The 19640-nt window shown below is 38.6% G+C and overlaps 2 protein-coding genes across 2 annotated transcripts; both read left to right on the forward strand.

Annotated features, from left to right (window-relative positions):
• Positions 1–462: 462 nt before the first annotated feature.
• On the forward strand, positions 463–993 carry LOC133300115 (uncharacterized). Its single transcript, XM_061499611.1, has 2 exons — positions 463–561; positions 690–993. The coding sequence occupies exons 1-2, from the start codon at positions 486–488 to the stop codon at positions 860–862; spliced, it is 249 nt and encodes an 82-aa protein (XP_061355595.1). The 5' UTR covers positions 463–485; the 3' UTR covers positions 863–993.
• A 1701-nt stretch (positions 994–2694) lies between these two features.
• Positions 2695–18921, forward strand: LOC133300119 (26S proteasome non-ATPase regulatory subunit 12 homolog A-like). Its single transcript, XM_061499615.1, has 11 exons — positions 2695–2920; positions 3385–3492; positions 3592–3696; positions 3812–3868; positions 3980–4176; positions 17134–17233; positions 17322–17434; positions 17544–17694; positions 17842–17919; positions 18239–18487; positions 18643–18921. The coding sequence occupies exons 1-10, from the start codon at positions 2711–2713 to the stop codon at positions 18455–18457; spliced, it is 1338 nt and encodes a 445-aa protein (XP_061355599.1). The 5' UTR covers positions 2695–2710; the 3' UTR covers positions 18458–18487; positions 18643–18921.
• The last annotated feature ends 719 nt before the right edge of the window (positions 18922–19640 follow it).

Raw genomic sequence — 19640 nt, forward strand, 5'->3', positions numbered from 1 at the left:
AGGGACATAGGTTATCACTAACTAATATTCATGCAACAGTTGGGGAGCAATACTAATACAATAGATACATGGGAAGCATATGACGATGAAAGGAAAACTGAGACGGCCAAAATACACGTACAACAGTATAGGTTAACATTCATATGGAGATCATGGAGTTATGTTTTTTTTTTCCTTTAAAGCTTCCCCCAAAAGCACATAGCCATCTATTTCAAGCCAGACAGTAATGATGTTGACCCTCGTAGACTATTAGGCTCGTGTTCAAAGGATTCTGATTCGTGAGAGTCGCAACTCCTAAAGAAAATGATGAGACTCAAACCTGATACCGGATTAGTAGGGTCTGCAAAATAATCTCGGTGGCACATGACAGTTAACTAGTTTGCCATATTCTGCCAACATGCGTCTATATAAAGGAATGAAATGAGCATACGTATGGTATATTCAGATGAAGAGCAAGTTATAGACTAGAAGTCTAATTGTTTAAGATGGATGCTGCACAAAACAAGTGCATTCTACTTATGGTTTTCGTCCTCCTCTGCTCCTTCTCCATCCAATCTACAGGTAATTATTTTGTCCCAAAACAATTCATGGCTCAAAAAGATCATAACATTGGATTCAGAATATTCCCATGATTTTCCTGTTTCTTTCTCAGTTTTATTAATTTGCTTATACATGTTTTCTCTATGCAGCACGAACATTGAGAGAAAGAAGCAACCGAACTAGCGGGGATGCAAACACAGATCACCATATGGAAGCGCATGCTGACCTATTTAAGCCAAAAGAAGAGGAGTTTAACACTGGCGGTGAAGTGTTCTCAATGGATTACACTCCAGCCTCAAGGAAACCACCGATTCACAATTAAATAGTTGGGAAATATATTTTTAATATTACATGAGATAATTTTATTTCATCCTCACACAAAAATTGGGTGGATCACTTTTTTTTTTTGTGTGCCTTTTCTCCTTAGCGGGTCTCACCTATTTTTGTACGTGTTGCATGAGACAAAATTATTTCGTACAATATGAAAAATATAGTTTGCAATTTTTGTATAATAAAGTATAGGGTTTGTCTACTCTCATGTTATAGGAGAGATCATATCTTCTGCTAAGACACAAGATGATGTGACCCACCACTAAAAAAGAAAAAGAAAAGAAAAAAAAATAGCAACACACTTATCGAAGTGTCTATGGCATAAGATAATAGTCTCCTACAACATGAGACTACTGTTTCCCTAAAGTATATATATAGTATGGGAATATTTTTGTACAAACATTCAAGAATGAGCCTTATTTATCTTGATCTAGAACATAGAGTAATAAAGTATCAATTTTATTGCTACAAAAGAAACTTTCCGTCTCAACTAGATGAAGATAGTATTGATGAAATTATTTTCGCATTGTTTCGCTTCTTTAGTTAAAGATCAGGTTGATATTCTTTAAAAATTAAGGGTAATATTTATAAAAAGAACTATTTAAAATATTTATTTCTAAACTTTTGTTCTTAGAAACACCAAAAACTCATAAAAATTATATATTATTTAGAAATTACCAAAAGATAAAACTCGTCCCTGGACCATATGCATGTGTACTTGGCAAGATTGCTATTGCAATTTTATTTTTATCTTCTCTCCATATGTCATATTTCTTTGGCGGGAACAATTATTGCATGTAATTTATGAAAAACAAAACGCGAGGTGAATTTTAATTTGTTTTTTGGTAACAAACGCGCGGTGAAGTTTTCATCAATGAATAACCTTTATAATCTTTCAAACTTCCAGGTAATTAAGATAATACACACACGCACACGCACTAAATAACATTTTTTTTTTCCATCTTTAAGCTGAATGATACATTGTTGTTTTCCATGTAAATTTTTTTGAGGATACGTTTTATTCAATCTCAAAACGAATAAAAGTTTATGATGAAAATTAAATAAAACATTGATTTTGTGATTTCTCAAAACTTAGTGCAACTATCTCGTGTTAAATATGAATTTTTACTGTGGAAGATGATATCACTATTGAGTTGTTACTATGGGGCTTATAAAACATGATTTTTTATGTCTTGCTTATTTTAAAAGTATTTTTTACAAAAGCTAAAGCTATTTGAATTTTTTAAAAAATATTTGGTTTTTGACTTTTTCTTTTTTAGAAACTAAAATTTTTAGCTTAGAAAAAAAAATATTTGATTTTTTTGTGACTTGTGTGTTTTTTTTTTTAAAGCAGACATCAAAACATACTTTATAATAAGAAGTGTTTTTTTCTAGAAAAAAATAATTTTTGAAGGAAAAAAAACTCATCCAAACAGATCTTAAATAGTATATATCAAGCCTAAATCTATCACGGAACACTAAGTGGGAAAATCAATTTTATAATAGAAAAAAATAAAATAAAAATAGAGAGAGAATAAGGAATGTTAACAGCTAATTTTATACAGATAAGTGACATATTGTCTCAATTACATTCAAATGAGAGAAATTTCACCTTTAAAACCAATTGATATTTTTTGTTATAAAAAAAAAGAATACCAAAATAGTTGGGCGCCAAAGCCCAAAACAAAGAATCGGGCCAGAATACCCAAAGACAAGGACAGGCCAAGGCCCATTAAAATTGTAAAAGGGTGGGTGGTTCTGTTCTAATAAAAGTCCGTCTCTTCTCCAGTGTTGCACGTTTTCAAAATACACTCGACGGCGTATTCTTAGTTCATTCACGATGACCATGGTTATGGGGAACACGGCGAATTTAGACGCTGCCATTGAGCAATTGTTGAATGCAGAGAAGCATGCGAGGCTCGCCGGCGACGTTTCCGCCACTAGAAACGCCGTCACTGACATTTTACGACTATGCTTCGAAGCGCGTGCCTGGAAAACCCTCAATGACCAGATTGTTCTCCTGTCCAAACGACGTGGCCAGCTTAAGCAGGTAAAGGAACAAACATTATTTGTTTTTCATTCCGGACAACATATCTAGGTTTTTATGAATAAATAAATAAATAAAATAAAATAAAATGTGTGTAGCTAAGATTGGTAGTTGTCTGTTTTAGAATGTATAGTGTGTTAACCAATGTCTAATAAAATAGGGTGAGTGATTTATGGAAATTTTGTTTTAGAAATCAATGACACCTTTGTGCAATTAGTAAAAAGGTTTATGTTCTGTGATTTTACTAATTCCATTAAATTCAATCTGATATCTGTTTTATCTAATCATACTGACAAAAATAGTAGTTTGTACTTTGTAGTTTTATTTACGAGTAGACATTCTGAAAACATGTGTCTTTCACAACTTATAATTTCGTTGCTTAGAGTTGAGATATTATGTAATTGACTTGCAAATGGTACAAGAAACATGATATGGTCCATATTCATAAGCCTATTCTTTACGCACAGGCTGTGACAGCAATGGTGCAGCAAGCTATGCAGTATATTGATGAAACACCCGATGTTGAAACTCGTATAGAACTCATCAAAACCTTGAATAGTATATCTGCAGGAAAGGTGAGCATATGATATTTTCACTTTCCTTTCCTTTTTTATTATCTTCCAATGTAGTCTATCTTATAATATCTATATTTGATGCATTGTATCATTTCTTAGATATATGTAGAGATTGAGAGAGCTCGATTGATTAAGAAACTTGCAAAGATTAAGGAAGAACAAGGGCTTATAGCTGAAGCTGCTGATTTGATGCAAGAAATTGCGGTCAGTGTGAATGTTGAATGTTGTGATGGCTTTTATTATATACCTTTGGTTTTTGCGTGTAACTAATTAGTGCAATTAGCTGTCAGTTGACTTCTCGGATTGGTCTTCTTAACAGGTGGAAACTTTTGGTGCCATGGCAAAAACGGAGAAAATTGCATTCATTCTTGAACAAGTATGATACGTTCTACTCTTTCCTTCAGCGATGACATTAATTGTAGGTCATTAATCTCTTATGCTACAATTCTGTTTCTGATTTGAGAATCTCTTGCATTAAATTGTGCAGGTCCGGTTGTGCCTAGACCGCCAAGATTATGTTCGTGCACAAATACTCTCAAGAAAGATCAGTACAAGAGTATTTGAAGTTGATGCTTCAAAGGAAAAGAAAAAGCCTAAAGAAGGTGATAATGTTGTTGAAGAAGCCCCTGCAGATATACCATCTCTACCAGAGTTGAAGCGGATTTATTATGAACTAATGATTCGGTAACTGATTCCCTACTTCCTGTTGTCTTATTTTGCTTGTTCGATCTTCTTTTTTTTTGGCGGGGGGAGGGGGGTGAGGTTAAAATTTTAATGTGGTTTTGTTACAAATATTGTGGGCTGAACCTTATGTATTTGGTGTCTCTTTCCATTTCATTTGATCAAAACTTCACATGTAATGGGTGCTCAATATGGTTCTGGCTTTTGGTTTTATTTATTCTTTTGGGGTTAACATTCAAGGATATGCTTATACTATCAGCTTGAATTATGATAATTCTCCTATTGTTGCAAGTCAGTTCAATACAGTGGTCTTGAGATGTCCAAGAATAAGACATAATGTGAACAGGGAGCTGCTTTTTGACCCCAGATAGAATTCTTTAGTTAATATACAGTATTTAATCTTGGATAGCAGCACGGAGTGGCCATCCCCAAAAAGTGGATCATGGAGCGGCTGCTATACCAAAGATAGCGCATGCAATATAAATAATTTATAATATGTACATATAAATGCTCAAAACACAAGAAGAATCCTCAAAATTTACATCATTAACAAGATAAAGTCATAGCTCAAAGATACTATCATCATCAATCTAAGGCATAATTAACAGGTCAATAACAAGAAGAGTTGAAGAATATTATGAAAAACAAAAGTACAGATCTAGAACTGCTTGAGGCTGGAACAGTCATTGGAAACACTATGTGAAGCTGGAACTGTCAAACAGGGGCAGGCCTGGGCCGATAATCATTGAGCTGCTGGAAAATGCAATGAGATGCTTGAACAAAGGTATTCAGAGTGCTGACAGAGGAGGGACAGAGGTCCAATATAGGGAAAACAATTGGGCTTTGCCAGAAAACCACATTGCTGCCAGAAGAAGGCTGGGTTTGGGCTGAAAACAAGTGGGCCAGTGTATTTTCTTTGAAGAAGGGTTTAAAATCCAAAAATGCTTCTAAGGATGAGATATCATGAAAATGTGTCTTAAAAATGGTTGAGAAAATTCAGAAAAGAAAGGGAAAATATGGATTGTTGATTGTGTGCATGGCATAGTGGACGCATTGGCCATGATTAGTGCCTGCAATGTGTGACCAGATGGAACATCAGTACTTCAGTAGCGGCCACAGGCTGCGACATGATGCAGCAGCACTATGGCATGCTATAAACAACCTGACCTGATGACTGTCATTTAATATCTAAAACACACATCTCCATGTGTTCTTTCTCTCGCTATCTCTTTGCTCCTCTATAATGAGATTGTCTCTAATGTGAACAAGTAAGAATGCATCTACCCTTGATTTAATTTAAAGTACATTGTGATTTTAATCCACTAAAAAGAATGGATCCACCATTTCCGATCCATTTTAGAGACAAGGTCACTCTAGAGGAGCTTTTATCATCTGTCTCGCTCTCTCTTGTTCAGGTTTGCTTCAATATATTTGGGAATATAAGTGTTTATCAATCTTTCTTTCTCATTCTTTTTAACTAGATCTAGGCAACTATAATTCATTAGTTGATGTAGGGATCTGGATTCTGTACTGTAGATAAAGTTTATATTTTTTTTGTTGTACTTGGTTTGATGGTCTAGAAAGGAAAGGAAATGAATTTGTTGAATCATGACATACTGCCTCTTTCTAGATATTGAACTTTGGAGTAAACCTTTTGAGAGAAAATGAGAAAAAGAGTAAATTCTCTGTGTCAATATTATTCAAGTTATAGTTCTAAGATTCAGAGCTAGTATGTATAGAGGTAGAAAATGAAGCTTGTAATGCAAGTTTTCATAACTAACTACCAAAGGTTAGTTCCATTAGATGTAATTGAACCAACTAAATACAGTTCAATAATTAACGAATTACAACAAACAAACCATGCTGCTGCAATCCGGTTAATAACTAGTTAATATAGTGAATAATACAAGGGAGTAAATACTTCTCTAATACCCTACACACACACACAAACTCAAGGGTGTTGGTTAAACTGAGTGTGATCCAAGGCCTTGTGTACGTCTCTTAAGTTCTGCAAACTGTGTTGCACAGAGACGTTCACTTGAAGTTGATCAGGAATGTGTTGAACAATAAAAGACTTACTCAGCACCTTTTTACGAACAATAAATACATCAAGCTCCATATGTTTACTTCTGGAATGCAAAATTGGGTTGTGAGGTAAGGAAACAATGCTTTGATTGTCACAATATATAATCAAGATCTTGTTGGGACTTGGAAGTTCTAATAAAAGGGTTTGAACCTAAAGAATTTCGGTTGTGGTGTTGGTCAAACTTCAATATTCAGTGTGGTGTACTCTTGTTGCATGGCTTGAAGCCACTGGGGATTTGTCGAGGTCTGTTTGACACTTATTGGCTCCATGTGATTTGCAAATATAGAAGGAACAAGTCATTTTGACCAGGTGATGATGACGTGTGTAGGAAAGGGTGTGCCAAGGAAGGATGAGGGAATGTATTCAGACCTCGAAGAAGAAGGCGAAGTTGGCGAAGACTCTAAACTAGGTGTTTGCGGATAGTGAGACTGTGCAGATGATTTATTTTGAGGATTAGGATAATGAGATGAAGGATATTGCTTGGAGGACAGACCTTGATTGGATAGAGATTGATTGCTTTGAAGTGGAGAGGATGGTACTTGTGTTACTAGTAAAGACCTGGAGGATTAACTTGGTGAGGAGTTAAATATAGAAAATGATTGATCTGATGTACTCGCTGATGTGGACTTAGACTGACTTGAATGTAAAGAGGTGGATAAAACTAAATAAGATGGAACATGTGTTATTGGTGATGATTTTGAGGACTGGCTTGGTAAGGAACTAATTGCAGAGGTTGATGTTCAAGGAGTTGTAGGCTTCGACTCACTTCAATGTAAATGTAAAGAGGAAGATAAAGTTGCTGGTATGAGCAAAAGAGGTTGGGAGTGAAGGTGAGGACTGAATAAGAGGTGATGGACTTGAAGGATTAGTTTGAGGAAAGGGAATAGGAATGATGGTGCTAAAGAAGGTAGAAGATGTTGAGAGATTATTGGGAGATTTTGATTCCAAAAGGGAGGCATAAGGAACTTGAACTCATTGAATATGACATCCTTAGAGACTTAAATTCTTCGGTCATGGCGGAGGAAGGTCATTCATGCTATGTCAGTCTTGCCGAAAAAATGGACACGAAGTTTCAACTTGCTTTTGGCATTTTGATGCTTTATTTGTTGCTTTTCCGGCAACAAATCAAGCCCCATCTTTGGATAGTCAAACACATGTTGCACATCCTGGGTTCTAGCCTCTAAAGAAACTTGTTTCACAGTGGCAATACCAACGCACCACAACACTGCAATACCAAAGTACCCAACCTCTAACTTCTTGTTTCTAGATCCTGTTGTCTCAATGTCATTTGTTGTTCTTGTTCCTTCTCTCAATGGACAACTGTCTCAAGGCTCCTCTTGCCTTTGTTGCTTCGTTTACGTATTGATTAGCTCTGGACTGGTATCAAGATTCGGGTACATCTCATTATGTTACAATATATCCTCAAAATCTGCTCCAAAGTGCTCAGTTCACATGACCAAAGCAAATTTCTGTGGGGTAATGGCCATGGTTTGACCATATCATCTATTGGCTCAATTGAATTTCCTTCTCCTCTCAAACCACACACTACTCTTGAGTTGTATAATCTTTTCCTAGTTCCTTCTATAACTAATTTTAGGTGTATTAGGAAGTCTTACTTGAAGGCTACGAGCTACCTTGTTCTAGATGGCCTATATAGATTCAATGGACTTCAGCTACCAACTATGTCTGCATCCTCTATCAATAAAGTTCCTTCTATGTCTAGTTCTTGTAATTACAACCAATGTATAGTCTGCATCCTCTATCAATAAAGTTCCTTCTATGTCTAGTTCTTGTAATTACAACCAATGTATAGTTGAGGTACCCAATTCAACTTGTAATGAACCAAGTCAGTCTTCTCAAAGTCACCTTTCAAGTCAGTCTTCTCCTTCTCCAAGTCTAACTTATCTCCCTCTGATAGCATTACAACAACAGAAGAGGCAGATCCACAAGTTACTGGACCAGAGGAAGAGGCAGATTCACAGCCCAAGCATAGGAAATGGAATGGCCCAATACTAGTATATCAAAGGAAGAATAAAAATAAGGGAGAGGGAAATAGTGACGTGTAATAGTTTGTTGCTCGTGTGGGTTACATGGGTGGGTGAAGAGAGAGAGTTAGTGGTAGTTTGTTATTTTGATCCTTTATATGTGACTGAGGTATTCTGTTAGAGAATTCATTCAGATTTTACATTCAATTTCTACAGGGGGTAAGAAGGGGCTAATGGAGAGATCTCCATAGCTGGGAGCTTTGGCTCTTACGTATTTCTGTATTCAGTTGCATCTTTTCAATTAATATAAAAAGTACTTCCTCTTTTATAGATAGGAAGAGTTTAAACCCTATCAACTGGTGCTTTCATTGAGAGTTTTGGGTGTGGGAGAGGAAGATCTGTTAGTGTATGCTCACCAGAATGACATCTCAGCGTATTGATGCTCTTGACGCGAGAATGGCAGCGGTGGAGAATTCGTTGAAATCGCATGAAGCGATCCTTCGTTCTCAGGACTTGACGTCCAAAGCTCACTCCAATCAGTTAGCCGACCATTCGGTAAAACTCGGTGCCTTGGTAACCAGCGTCGCAGAAATTGCGAGTAGCATGCAGACATTACACGCTGAAATAAAAAATGGGTTTCAGTGTCCCCAAACATCATCGGAAATTCCAACGATGACTCTGGAAGAAAGTAGTGGAACATCGAAGGGGAAGGAGAAGGAAAGTAATGGCGGAGAGGCGAAGGTAATTACCAGCGAAACTCAACACGATGATTATCGAATTAAGGCGAAACGGATAGAGCTTCCGGTGTTTACCGGAGTCGATCCAGTCGGCTGGGTGGCTAGGGCTGAAGCCTACTTTGCAGTACAAGGCACGCCTCCAAACATGCGCGTTCAATACGCCCAGATCTGCATGGAGGGTCCTTCATGGCATTGGTTCAAAGTACTCCATGAATCAGACGCTCAATTGGATTGGGAACGATTTAAACACGCTTTATTCGATCGATATGGCGAAGGTCATTTTGGCAATCCCTATGCCCAACTGAAGGGGCTGCTACAGGGAAGCACCGTGGATGAGTACGTAGAAGCGTTCGAAATGCTATCGGCACAGATTCCCCCAATGCCTGATGAGCAATATATGGGTTTGTTTATGGGTGGTCTCAAGGATGAAATCAGACTTGAAGTTCTGTCCCTTGAACCCCAAAACCGATATAAGCTTATATCCATGGCCAGGACAATAGAGCGCAAGCTGCAAGGTGGGAAGACGACTCAAATACCCCGCGAAAGCCACAGCTTCAAGAGGGGCTTGGTGTCGGTATAAACAGGGCTGGGAGATAGACCCACAGCCAAACCAACGCTAGGAGCAGGCCCATCAAGGCCCAATAAGCCTGATCAAAGGAGAAGCGGGCCCAATCCACGAGGAGTGCGCAATTTGCCTTACCCGGAGATGATGGAACGTAGGGCCAAGGGCCTCTGTTTTAAGTGTGCGCAACATTACAGCCCAACACATCAATGCCCTGACAAACAGCTGAGGCTATTAATATGGGAAGAAGACGACGCCGTTGGGAAGCCAGAATCCCTAGTTGCAGTAGAAGAGAAAGACGAGACGAACGAATGGGAATTAGTTTGTAACCATGTGAGCTACGAAGGTCTAATGACAGAAAACTTTCAGGCGAAAACGATGAAGGTAGAAGCCGAGCTCGAGGGGTTCCCAATTCTGGTGTTGATTGATAGTGGAGCAAGTCATAATTTCATCACCACTGAGCTCGTGAGTTCGTTGAATCTCCCGGTTAATAACACCAAGGAGTTTACGGTCAGTCTGGGCGATGGGAGTAAGCGCACATCTACAGGGAGGTGTACGGATCTCCACCTACGGTTGGGTCAGTACCAGTTGCAGATAAGAGCGTATCTTCTGGAGTTGGGCGGAATCGATTTGATTCTGGGAATTGAATGGCTCGAAACCTTGGGAGAAGTGTGCCAAGACTGGAAGAAAAAGACGATGCAATTTTCTTGTCAGGGTAAGCTGGTCAAGCTGAGGGGGTATCAGGTGCGTATGGAGGTACAACCAATGGCTTTACAAGGGCTGTTACATGGTATTGAGGCCGAGATAAAAGGGAAAATGGACGAGTCTATCATCGTGAAGGGATCACATCTTGTAGAGGAGCAACAGAGTGCTCTCAATCGAACGCTCATCCAATTCCAGAGCGTATTCACCAAAAAACAGGGGTTACCCCCTTTTCGAAAATATGATCATGCTATAAATCTTCTTCCAAGGACCGGACCCGTTAGTGTCAGACCCTATCGGTACGCTCATCATCACAAGGATGAGATCGAGAAACAGGTGAGGGAGCTGTTGCATGCAGGCGAAATCACTCACAGCATCAATCCTTTTTCTAGTCCAGTAATCCTTGTGAAGAAAAAAGATGGCTCCTGGCGTATGTGTGTGGACTATAGGGCCCTCAACAAGGTTACTATCTCAGATAAGTACCCTATCCCTACCATTACTGAGTTATTAGATGAATTACATGGCTCACGTTATTTTTCAAAGATCGATTTGAAGTTTGGGTTCCATCAAATTCGAGTTCGAAGCAAGGATACTCCCAAAACAGCATTTCGCACGCATGATGGACATTACGAGTACCTCGTAATGCCTTTTGGGCTGACAAACGCACCATCCACATTTCAAGCTACCATGAACTCGATTTTTAGAGAGAAACTTCGCCAATATGTGTTGGTTTTTTTTGACGATATCCTCGTCTATAGTCCTTCGTGGGAAGCTCACTTACTTCACTTGGCAGATGTTTTATTTTTGTTGCAGGAGAATAATCTGGTTGTTCAGAGAAAAAAATGCAGTTTTGGAGAGACTTTTGTGGAATACTTGGGGCACATCATCTCATTTGAAGGAGTAGCCATGGATCCCTCTAAGGTTCAAGCGGTGATTGGCTGGCCAAAACCGATTAATGTCAAAGGAGTACGCGGGTTCTTGGGGCTGACTGGATATTATCGCCGGTTCATCAAAGATTACGGCAAAATTGCGCAACCTCTAACTGAGTTGACAAAAAAAGATGGGTTTGTGTGGAGTGACGCTTCCCAGTGGGCTTTTGAGAGACTGAAAGAGCTTCTAACCACGGCCCCGGTCTTAGCACTTCCGGATTTCAACAAGGAAAATGTCATTGAGTGTGATGCATCTGGGGTTGGCTTAGGTGCAGTACTGATGCAAGACAAACAACCCATTGCGTACTTCAGCAAGGCTCTAGCCCATAGGAATCTTGCTAAATCAGTATATGAGAAGGAAATTATGGCTCTCGCACTTGCCATTCAGCATTGGCGACCATACCTCTTGGGGCGTTCTTTTACTGTTTATACTGACCATAAGAGCTTGCGCCACCTACTCTCTCAGCGAATAACCACTTCTGACCAACACTGCTGGTTGTCTAAGTTGATGGGATACCAGTTTGAGGTTGTGTACAAGCCTGGACTGGAGAATAAGGCAGCAGATGCCTTGTCCCGCAGTATGGAGCCTGTGGAGCTGCAACAGCCTGATGCATTGGAGCTGTCGCATATTGTGTCTAGTCCCTATTGGCTAGATTTGAGTGTGGTGAAGGACGAGTACAAAAATGATCCTGAGTTGCAAACCATCTTGGCAGCTTTGCAATCTGATCAGAATGCTCTCTCTGGTTATTCTTTACATGGGGAACTTTTGTTTTACAAAGGACGTATGGTCTTATCTTCTACATCTTCCCTTATTCCTAATTTGCTGCATGAGTTTCATTCCTCTCCTACAGGAGGACACTCAGGATTTACCAAAACTTACAAGCGGTTGGCAGGAGGTGTGTTCTGGAAGGGAATGCAAAAGTGCATTATGCTGTTTGTGCGAGCCTGTGATATCTGCCAACGGCACAAATATCAAACCTTATCCCCTGCTGGCCTGCTACAGCCGCTACCGGTTCCACAGCTTGTTTGGGAAGATGTTTCAATGGACTTTATCACAGGATTACCCAAGTCTCAAGGGTTTGAAGTTATCTTTGTTGTCGTAGATCGTTTAACCAAGTATGCCCATTTTATTCTTGTTAAACATCCTTATACTGCTAGAAGTGTTGCTGAATTGTTTGTCAAAGAGGTGATACGTCTCCACGGGATGCCTCACTCAATTGTTAGTGATCGTGATCCTTTGTTCCTTAGTAATTTCTGGAAGGAGCTGTTCCGTTTACAAGGAACTGTCTTGAAGATGAGTACCTCGTATCATCCTCAAACGGATGGACAAACGGAGGTTGTTAATCGCTGCCTCGAAACGTATCTTCGCTGTTTTGCTTCAGAGCAGCCCAAGCTATGGTCTTATTGGATCTCATGGGCTGAATTTTCTTACAATACTTCGTACCATAGCTCTATTCACACTACCCCTTTCTCTACTGTTTATGGTAGGCCCCCTCCCACCATTACCCATTATTTGTTGGGTGAAACTCAGGTGGATGCTGTGGCAAGAGTGTTGTTTGACCGTGATGAGGCCCTACGTCAGCTCAAATTTCACTTAACCCGTGCTCAAAATTCCATGAAAAAACAAGCAGATGCTCATCGAAGAGATGTGACATTTGATGTAGGAGATTGGGTTTATGTGAAGTTGAGACCCCATAGACAAGTTTCTGTTTCAAGACGTATAAACCCCAAATTAGCTGCTCGTTTTTATGGTCCTTTTCAGGTGACAAACAAAATAGGGGTTGTTGCTTACAAGTTGCTGCTCCCAGAGGGGTCCCGCATACACCCGGTGTTCCATGTGTCTCAACTAAGGAAAGCCACAGGTGCAATTGCAGCGGAGGGTACTCTACCCGAAGGGTTGGCTGTGGATAGTACCCTTAGTCATGACCCAGAAAAGGTGCTGGCAGTACGCCACCTTAAGGATCAGGGCCGCCTGCTTGAAGAATGGCTAGTGCTTTGGAAATCCAAACCTGTTGAGGAGGCTACGTGGATGAAAGCGAGTGATATCCAGGGTCAGTTTCCCAATTTTTGCCTTGAGGACAAGGCAAAGTCTATAGAGGCAGGTATTGATAGCATTACAACAATAGAAGAGGCAGATCCACAAGTTACTGGACCAGAGGAAGAGGCAGATTCACAGCCCAAGCATAGGAAATGGAATGGCCCAATACTAGTATATCAAAGGAAGAATAAAAATAAGGGAGAGGGAAATAGTGACGTGTAATAGTTTGTTGCTCGTGTGGGTTACATGGGTGGGTGAAGAGAGAGAGTTAGTGGTAGTTTGTTATTTTGATCCTTTATATGTGACTGAGGTATTCTGTTAGAGAATTCATTCAGATTTTACATTCAATTTCTACAGGGGTAGGAAGGGGCTAATGGAGAGATCTCCATAGCTGGGAGCTTTGGCTCTTACGTATTTCTGTATTCAGTTGCATCTTTTCAATTAATATAAAAAGTACTTCCTCTTTTATAGATAGGAGGAGTTTAAACCCTATCACCCTCCCCCTTCATCAAGTCAACCTGCTTTCTCTCAAACTTAACATTCTTCCTTTCAACTATCCCCTCAACCTCATATACCATATTCAAACTCGTCCTCTTCTCCTATCCACACTTCTTCAGGTTCTAGATATATTCCCTCCTCTTCTTTTTGTCCACTTTCTCCAGTTCATTCTATGACTACAAAGTCTAAAAGACATGTTCCTTCAATTTTTATAGCTCGTCTAGAGCCAACAAGTGTTAAACAGGCCTTGACCAACCCACACTGGCTTCAGGCCATGCAATCTGCTCTCCAATTGGTTGTAAATGGGTGTTTAGAGTCAAGGAGAACTCGGATGGCAATGTCAACAAGTACAAAGCAAGGCTAGATGCCATGGATTCTCATCAACAACATGGCTTTAACTGCAACAATATATTTTCTTCAGTAGTCAAGTCCATTACCATTCGGGTTATGCTCTCATTGGCTCTTTCTAACGGCTAGCCATTACAACAACTTGATATTAATAATACTTTCTTGAATTGGGACCTTGTTGAAGAAGTTTATGTATCCCAACCACCAAATTTTGAAGTGGCTAATAAGTCCCTGGTGTGCAAACTACATAAAGCTCTTTATGGTCTTAGACAAGCCTTTGGAGCTTGTTTGGGAAATTTGGTCACTCTTACAACTTAAGCTTCAAATCTAGCAAATGTGACTCCTCTTCATCCTTTGATCTAATGGTCACTGCATCTACACTCTTGCTTATGTTGATGACATAATAATTATGGGCAACAGTTTAGACTTAATTCAGCAACTCATCAGTCAATTGAATTCAAATTTGCGCCAAAGCAGTTGGGCAACTTAGACTTTTTCCTTGGCATTGATGTCAAGCACCTTTCCCAAGGGAGACTATTGTTGTCCATATTTAAATATAATAGAGACTTGTTGGCCAAGTGGCTACACACTTGGTAAACATGGGTCTGATTATGTTCTAGATCCCCATCTTTATAGGTTTGTTGTTGGAGCACTCCAATATGGCACTCTAACTAGGTCTGAAATTGCATTTAGTCTAAAAAAAGTGTGTCAATTCATCCCTGGGAAGAGCACTAGTAGATTGTAAAAAGAATTCTGAGATACTTAAAAGACACTGTCTCATGGTCTATTACTCCACCACGTATCTCCAAAGTTGTCACCGTCTCTTGTCCTCTTTTATGATACAGATTGTGTTGCAAATCCAGATAACAGGTCAACTTCAATTGCATGCCTATTTTTGGAGTCCATTTAATCTCTTTTTGGTCCAAAAAGCACACCTTTGCAGGGGTGACAATTTTCAGCACGATCCCCTGACAAGACATGAAAAATTCGTGATCAGATTGACCCATTTTCAAATTCATATCGTGTTTGTGTTGGCAAAATCTAACACGGAACAATTTGTCATGTCATATCGTGTTTCAACTCGCAAACACGAAATTGACCAGCGTTAATCTTTTAATAGGTTATTCGTGTCTTGTCGTGTTATGTCGTGTCAACCCACATAATAAGCGACATCCTTTTGAGGTTGATAGGTTATTTGTGTCATATCATGTTGTGTTAACTCGCATAATAAGCGACACACACTGAAATTGGTAGGTTATTCGTGTCATATCGTATCAACCTGCAAAATAAGTGTGTAATGTTCATGTCAAGGTTTTGGACCCATTTTGAAATTCATATTGTGTTCATGTTGAATGTATTTATGTTAGTGTTAAATTCATGTCGTGTCGTGTCAACCCAAATTGCCACCCCTACATCTTAGTGGCTAGGTTAAGCACTGATGTCACATATCAAAGCTTGGCCCTCTCACATGACCCAGAATTGCACTCCCCAACTAAGCACATGGAACTTGATGTCTTTTTTGTTCGTGAAATGGTGATGGCCAAGTCCTTCATTGTCCAGCATATTCTAGCTCAACTTCAATGGCTTTTACTTTCCCCAAACCCCTTGCTGCACCTCAGTTTTCAGAACTCAAAGACAAACACAAGGTGTTGGATCATTCAGCAAATCCAACACCCTTGAAGTTTGTGGGGGTGTATTAGAGTAGTATTTACTCCTATATTGATCATTACATTACCTAGCTATTAATTGTTAGTATTAGCTCAGTTTGTTATGTATAGACAATAGTAGTTCTGTTATTGTACAGCTGGATTCAGTTGATGGTTACTCCTAACTCTAACGAACTTCTAGTTTCTAGTTCTGAAAGCTTGCTTATCATCTATAAATATCAGTTCGATACAGATCTGAAACTGAGAAAACTGGGTCCTGCACTTGGAATGGTATGAAAGAGGGTGATTAAAATTTCATGAGCTAATTGATCTTAGAAATATAGGAAATGATTTTTGAAGTCAACAGACATGCAGGTTATACTTTTCCTTCCGTTACAAAAATGAAGATGCCTTGTTTTTCACTCTGATTTTTGTTTTGAAAATGACAAGTTTGCCACTATATGTGTTCTACTTTGACGTTTGAGACCTTTTTATAGTTTTCACGAGGGAGAGCATTAGAGTAGCGGTAAGTTTGCTCTTTTGTGACCGGAAGCTCACAAGTTTGAGTTTTGGGAACCAGCCTCTTTGCAAAAATGCAAAGTTAAGGCTGCATCAATTGACCCTCACCACTTATGCTCGTAGGGGAGCCTTGTGTATTGGGGTTTGCCCTTTATTATATACTTTTCATCTAGTTTAGGTTCATAAATCTTGTTTTTGTACCTTGTGTAGTCTTTATTTGTCACTTGTGTAGTGTGTTTGTACGTTGCACATGCGGATCTAATAAAGTTGTGGGAAATTGGCGTAGTTGGATATTGTGTTCAATTAGTGGTATCCATGAGAGTGTGCATGACAACGATTATGTTTTCTGGCATCGCTGTGGTAAAGAAATATATTTTTGAATTTCTGTGCTTAGAAGAGTTTCTAGGCAAAAAAAAAAAAAAATGTTTGATAACCCAACTTACTTCTGTACCGAAATCGAAGTATGTATTTAATAAAGTGTTTTTAATAAATAGTATGTATTGACTGATGATAACACATTCTACATGTCTTTTTTTTTGGATAAACACATTCTACATGTCTGTATTTAATAAATAGTGTGTCAAGGAACAAAAAAGCTAAAAAAATTGTTTCTTATTTTTGCTAATTTGTTTCCCCGAGCAATCAATTCATTCTTTGGAATAGAAAAATTAATCGATTTTATCAAACGCCATTTCTAACCATTTTTGTTCCCTAGACTAAAAATAAAGAGGAAAAAAAAACATTTCTTGAGTTTGAATTCGATTCTATGCTTCAAGTATTCAGACATTTATAAGTTCTTGTTTATTTTTCCTTCATGCTGCATTGTTTTTAATGCCTATTTCTTGGTGATGCTTGCATGTTGATCATAAAATCTTTGTTGTCTTATGGTGGCTTCTGTTTTTTCTTGAAGGTATTATTCCCATAAAAATGATTATCTTGAAATTTGCCGTTGCTACAAGGCAATATATGAGATTCCATCTGTCAAAGAAGATCCTGCCGAGTGGATTCCAGTTGACTTTCCTTTCTTTCTCTTTATTTGATTTATCTCTTATTGTCAGATTGTGTCTTTATTTTTCGGAATATTTTCCATACATGTAGATCCTGAGGAAAATATGTTGGTACTTGGTTCTATCACCGCATGATCCTATGCAGTCAAGCCTTCTCAATTCCACCTTGGAGGATAAGAATCTGTCCGAGATTTCAAACTTTAAGTATGTCTTCCTAATTTTTGTCTTGCATGCCATCCTGCTGTGTTTGGATGTTTTGTTTTGATTATCCTTTCCTTGTCATTTGATGCACCCGTTATATGTTGTGCCATAGATTACTGTTGAAACAGTTGGTCACTATGGAGGTTATCCAATGGACAACTCTTTGGGATGCATACAAAAACGAGTTTGAGAATGAGAACAACTTAGGAAAATCTTTGGGTGAAAAAGCCGCAGAAGATCTGAGGGAAAGAGTAATTGAACATGTAATTGGCTCGCATTGTTATGTTTCTTTTGCCTCCTCCCTCCCTCCAATATTATGGTTGGGAGGTATTGTAGGATATGCCTTGTTTTTCGCACTTCTTGATTTATGATTCTAGCATTAATGTGGAGTATTGATGCTACCTTGTCAGAATATTCTTGTTGTATCAAAATACTATGCAAGGATTAATTTGAAGAGACTTGCAGAGCTTTTGTGTCTCAATATTCAGGTTTGTGATGCTCGTTATGATTATGTGCTGCAAGTTTTATTCTGGTAAATAATTGTTTTAAATGTGTTTGGGCGTGCCTCCTAGTGTATGTCGCTCTATAGTGTTTCTGATAAATAGCCAAGATCTTTCACAATAGCCTGTGAGAAAGAAGAGGATGGGGGGCTGGGGTTGGTATGCTGCTTTAGTTCATTTTCCTCCTCAAACTGGTCATTTTATTGTTTCTTAAAGAGCTACTTGTGAATATAGATATTGCAAACTGTACAAAATATTTTTTCTTTTAATATGAAGATCCTAATTAATTCTCCATCCAAAAATTCAGGTAGCTGAGAAGCATCTTTCAGATATGGTTGTGTCTAAGGCACTGGTGGCAAAGATTGATAGGCCTATGGGAATAGTTTGTTTCCAAACAGCCAAGGATAGCAATGACATTCTTAACTCATGGGCAGCAAACTTGGAGAGACTGCTTGATCTTGTGGAGAAGAGCTGTCATCAAATACACAAGGAAACCATTGTGCATAAAGCTGCTTTGAAGTTTTAAGAAGGTCCATATCACCGTTAAAATTTACAGGTACAGCATGTGTTCTTTTCCCCAACTCTCTTTCTCTGACCTCAAATTTCCTTAGTCATTGTTTTAAGAGGGAGTTTTTGACAAGGGAACTAAATTTTGTAATATATTGAAGTATCACGATGGTTCATTTCTGAAGTTTTCCCTTTTTTATCTAGCTGGTAATTGCAGGTGAACCCCAGTATCAATGTCATGTTGGACTGAAGATGCCTTATCAGGATGTTCGTTCGAATTGTCACAGATTAGGTTGGTGAGGAATTGCATTAAACAATGATGTTTTTTTTTTTTTTTTTTTCATTTTATATAGTCATTCATGCAATTAGGGTACAGCTGGATACATGCTTCTTAGTGTTGTATACAACTGGTACATGCCGTACCACTACTGTCTAATGACAGGATCCTAAATGGTCTTGTTTGTAGTTCAATGGGAAGAAATGGAATGCTTATTCGTTTATACTCGTAAATTTTACCGTGTTCCTTATGCTCACTATTTCCAGATTCTTGTGTATTTTGGTTCGCGTCTCGTTATTTTCCTTCGTTATAGTCTTTAAGCTGCATTTTCTATTGGGTACAGAAATTTGGAGTTTCTTAAGTAACTGCTTTTATTATGGCGAAGCATAGATCTGGTTTCAATATGAACCTGTGAATCGTATTCAGTAATCGGAGATAAAGGTGATTCTTGTAAGCTTTGTAGTTTATCCCAGGGCTGTTCGTGGCTATGAACGTATGGGGATCAATTTGGTTTATTTTACATGAACTTATTTGTGAATGGGGTGATTCGTGCAACAAGATCGGCCGGAGTTGAAGATAATTAATGGAAAATATCTTAAATATAAATGTTTTATGAAAAATAATTTAAAAGGTCAAAATATGACTACGCAATTACTCGTCATAAACGTTGAATGTCATATCATCAAACTACATATAAATTTTTTAATACATGATTGAGTCCATGGTCTGTATAGAAGTTATTATTGCTTGAAAGACTGTCTGTTACTTGCACGACATATCTTATTTTCGGTGTTCTACACGCCACTGAGCTCTTACGTGTGAACTTGTAGCTTAAGTGTGCGGTGTCTTTCTCACTTCCTCGTTTGAAGAGGACGTGTAAAGGCCAAAAAGGAAGCTTTAAAGGGAAAAATTGTTTAGCGTTACG

Source organism: Gastrolobium bilobum, unplaced genomic scaffold (genome assembly GCF_033153095.1).
Source record: "Gastrolobium bilobum isolate Gb01-03AN ecotype WA unplaced genomic scaffold, APGP_CSIRO_Gbil_v1 utg14161, whole genome shotgun sequence".
NCBI lineage: Eukaryota > Viridiplantae > Streptophyta > Magnoliopsida > Fabales > Fabaceae > Gastrolobium > Gastrolobium bilobum.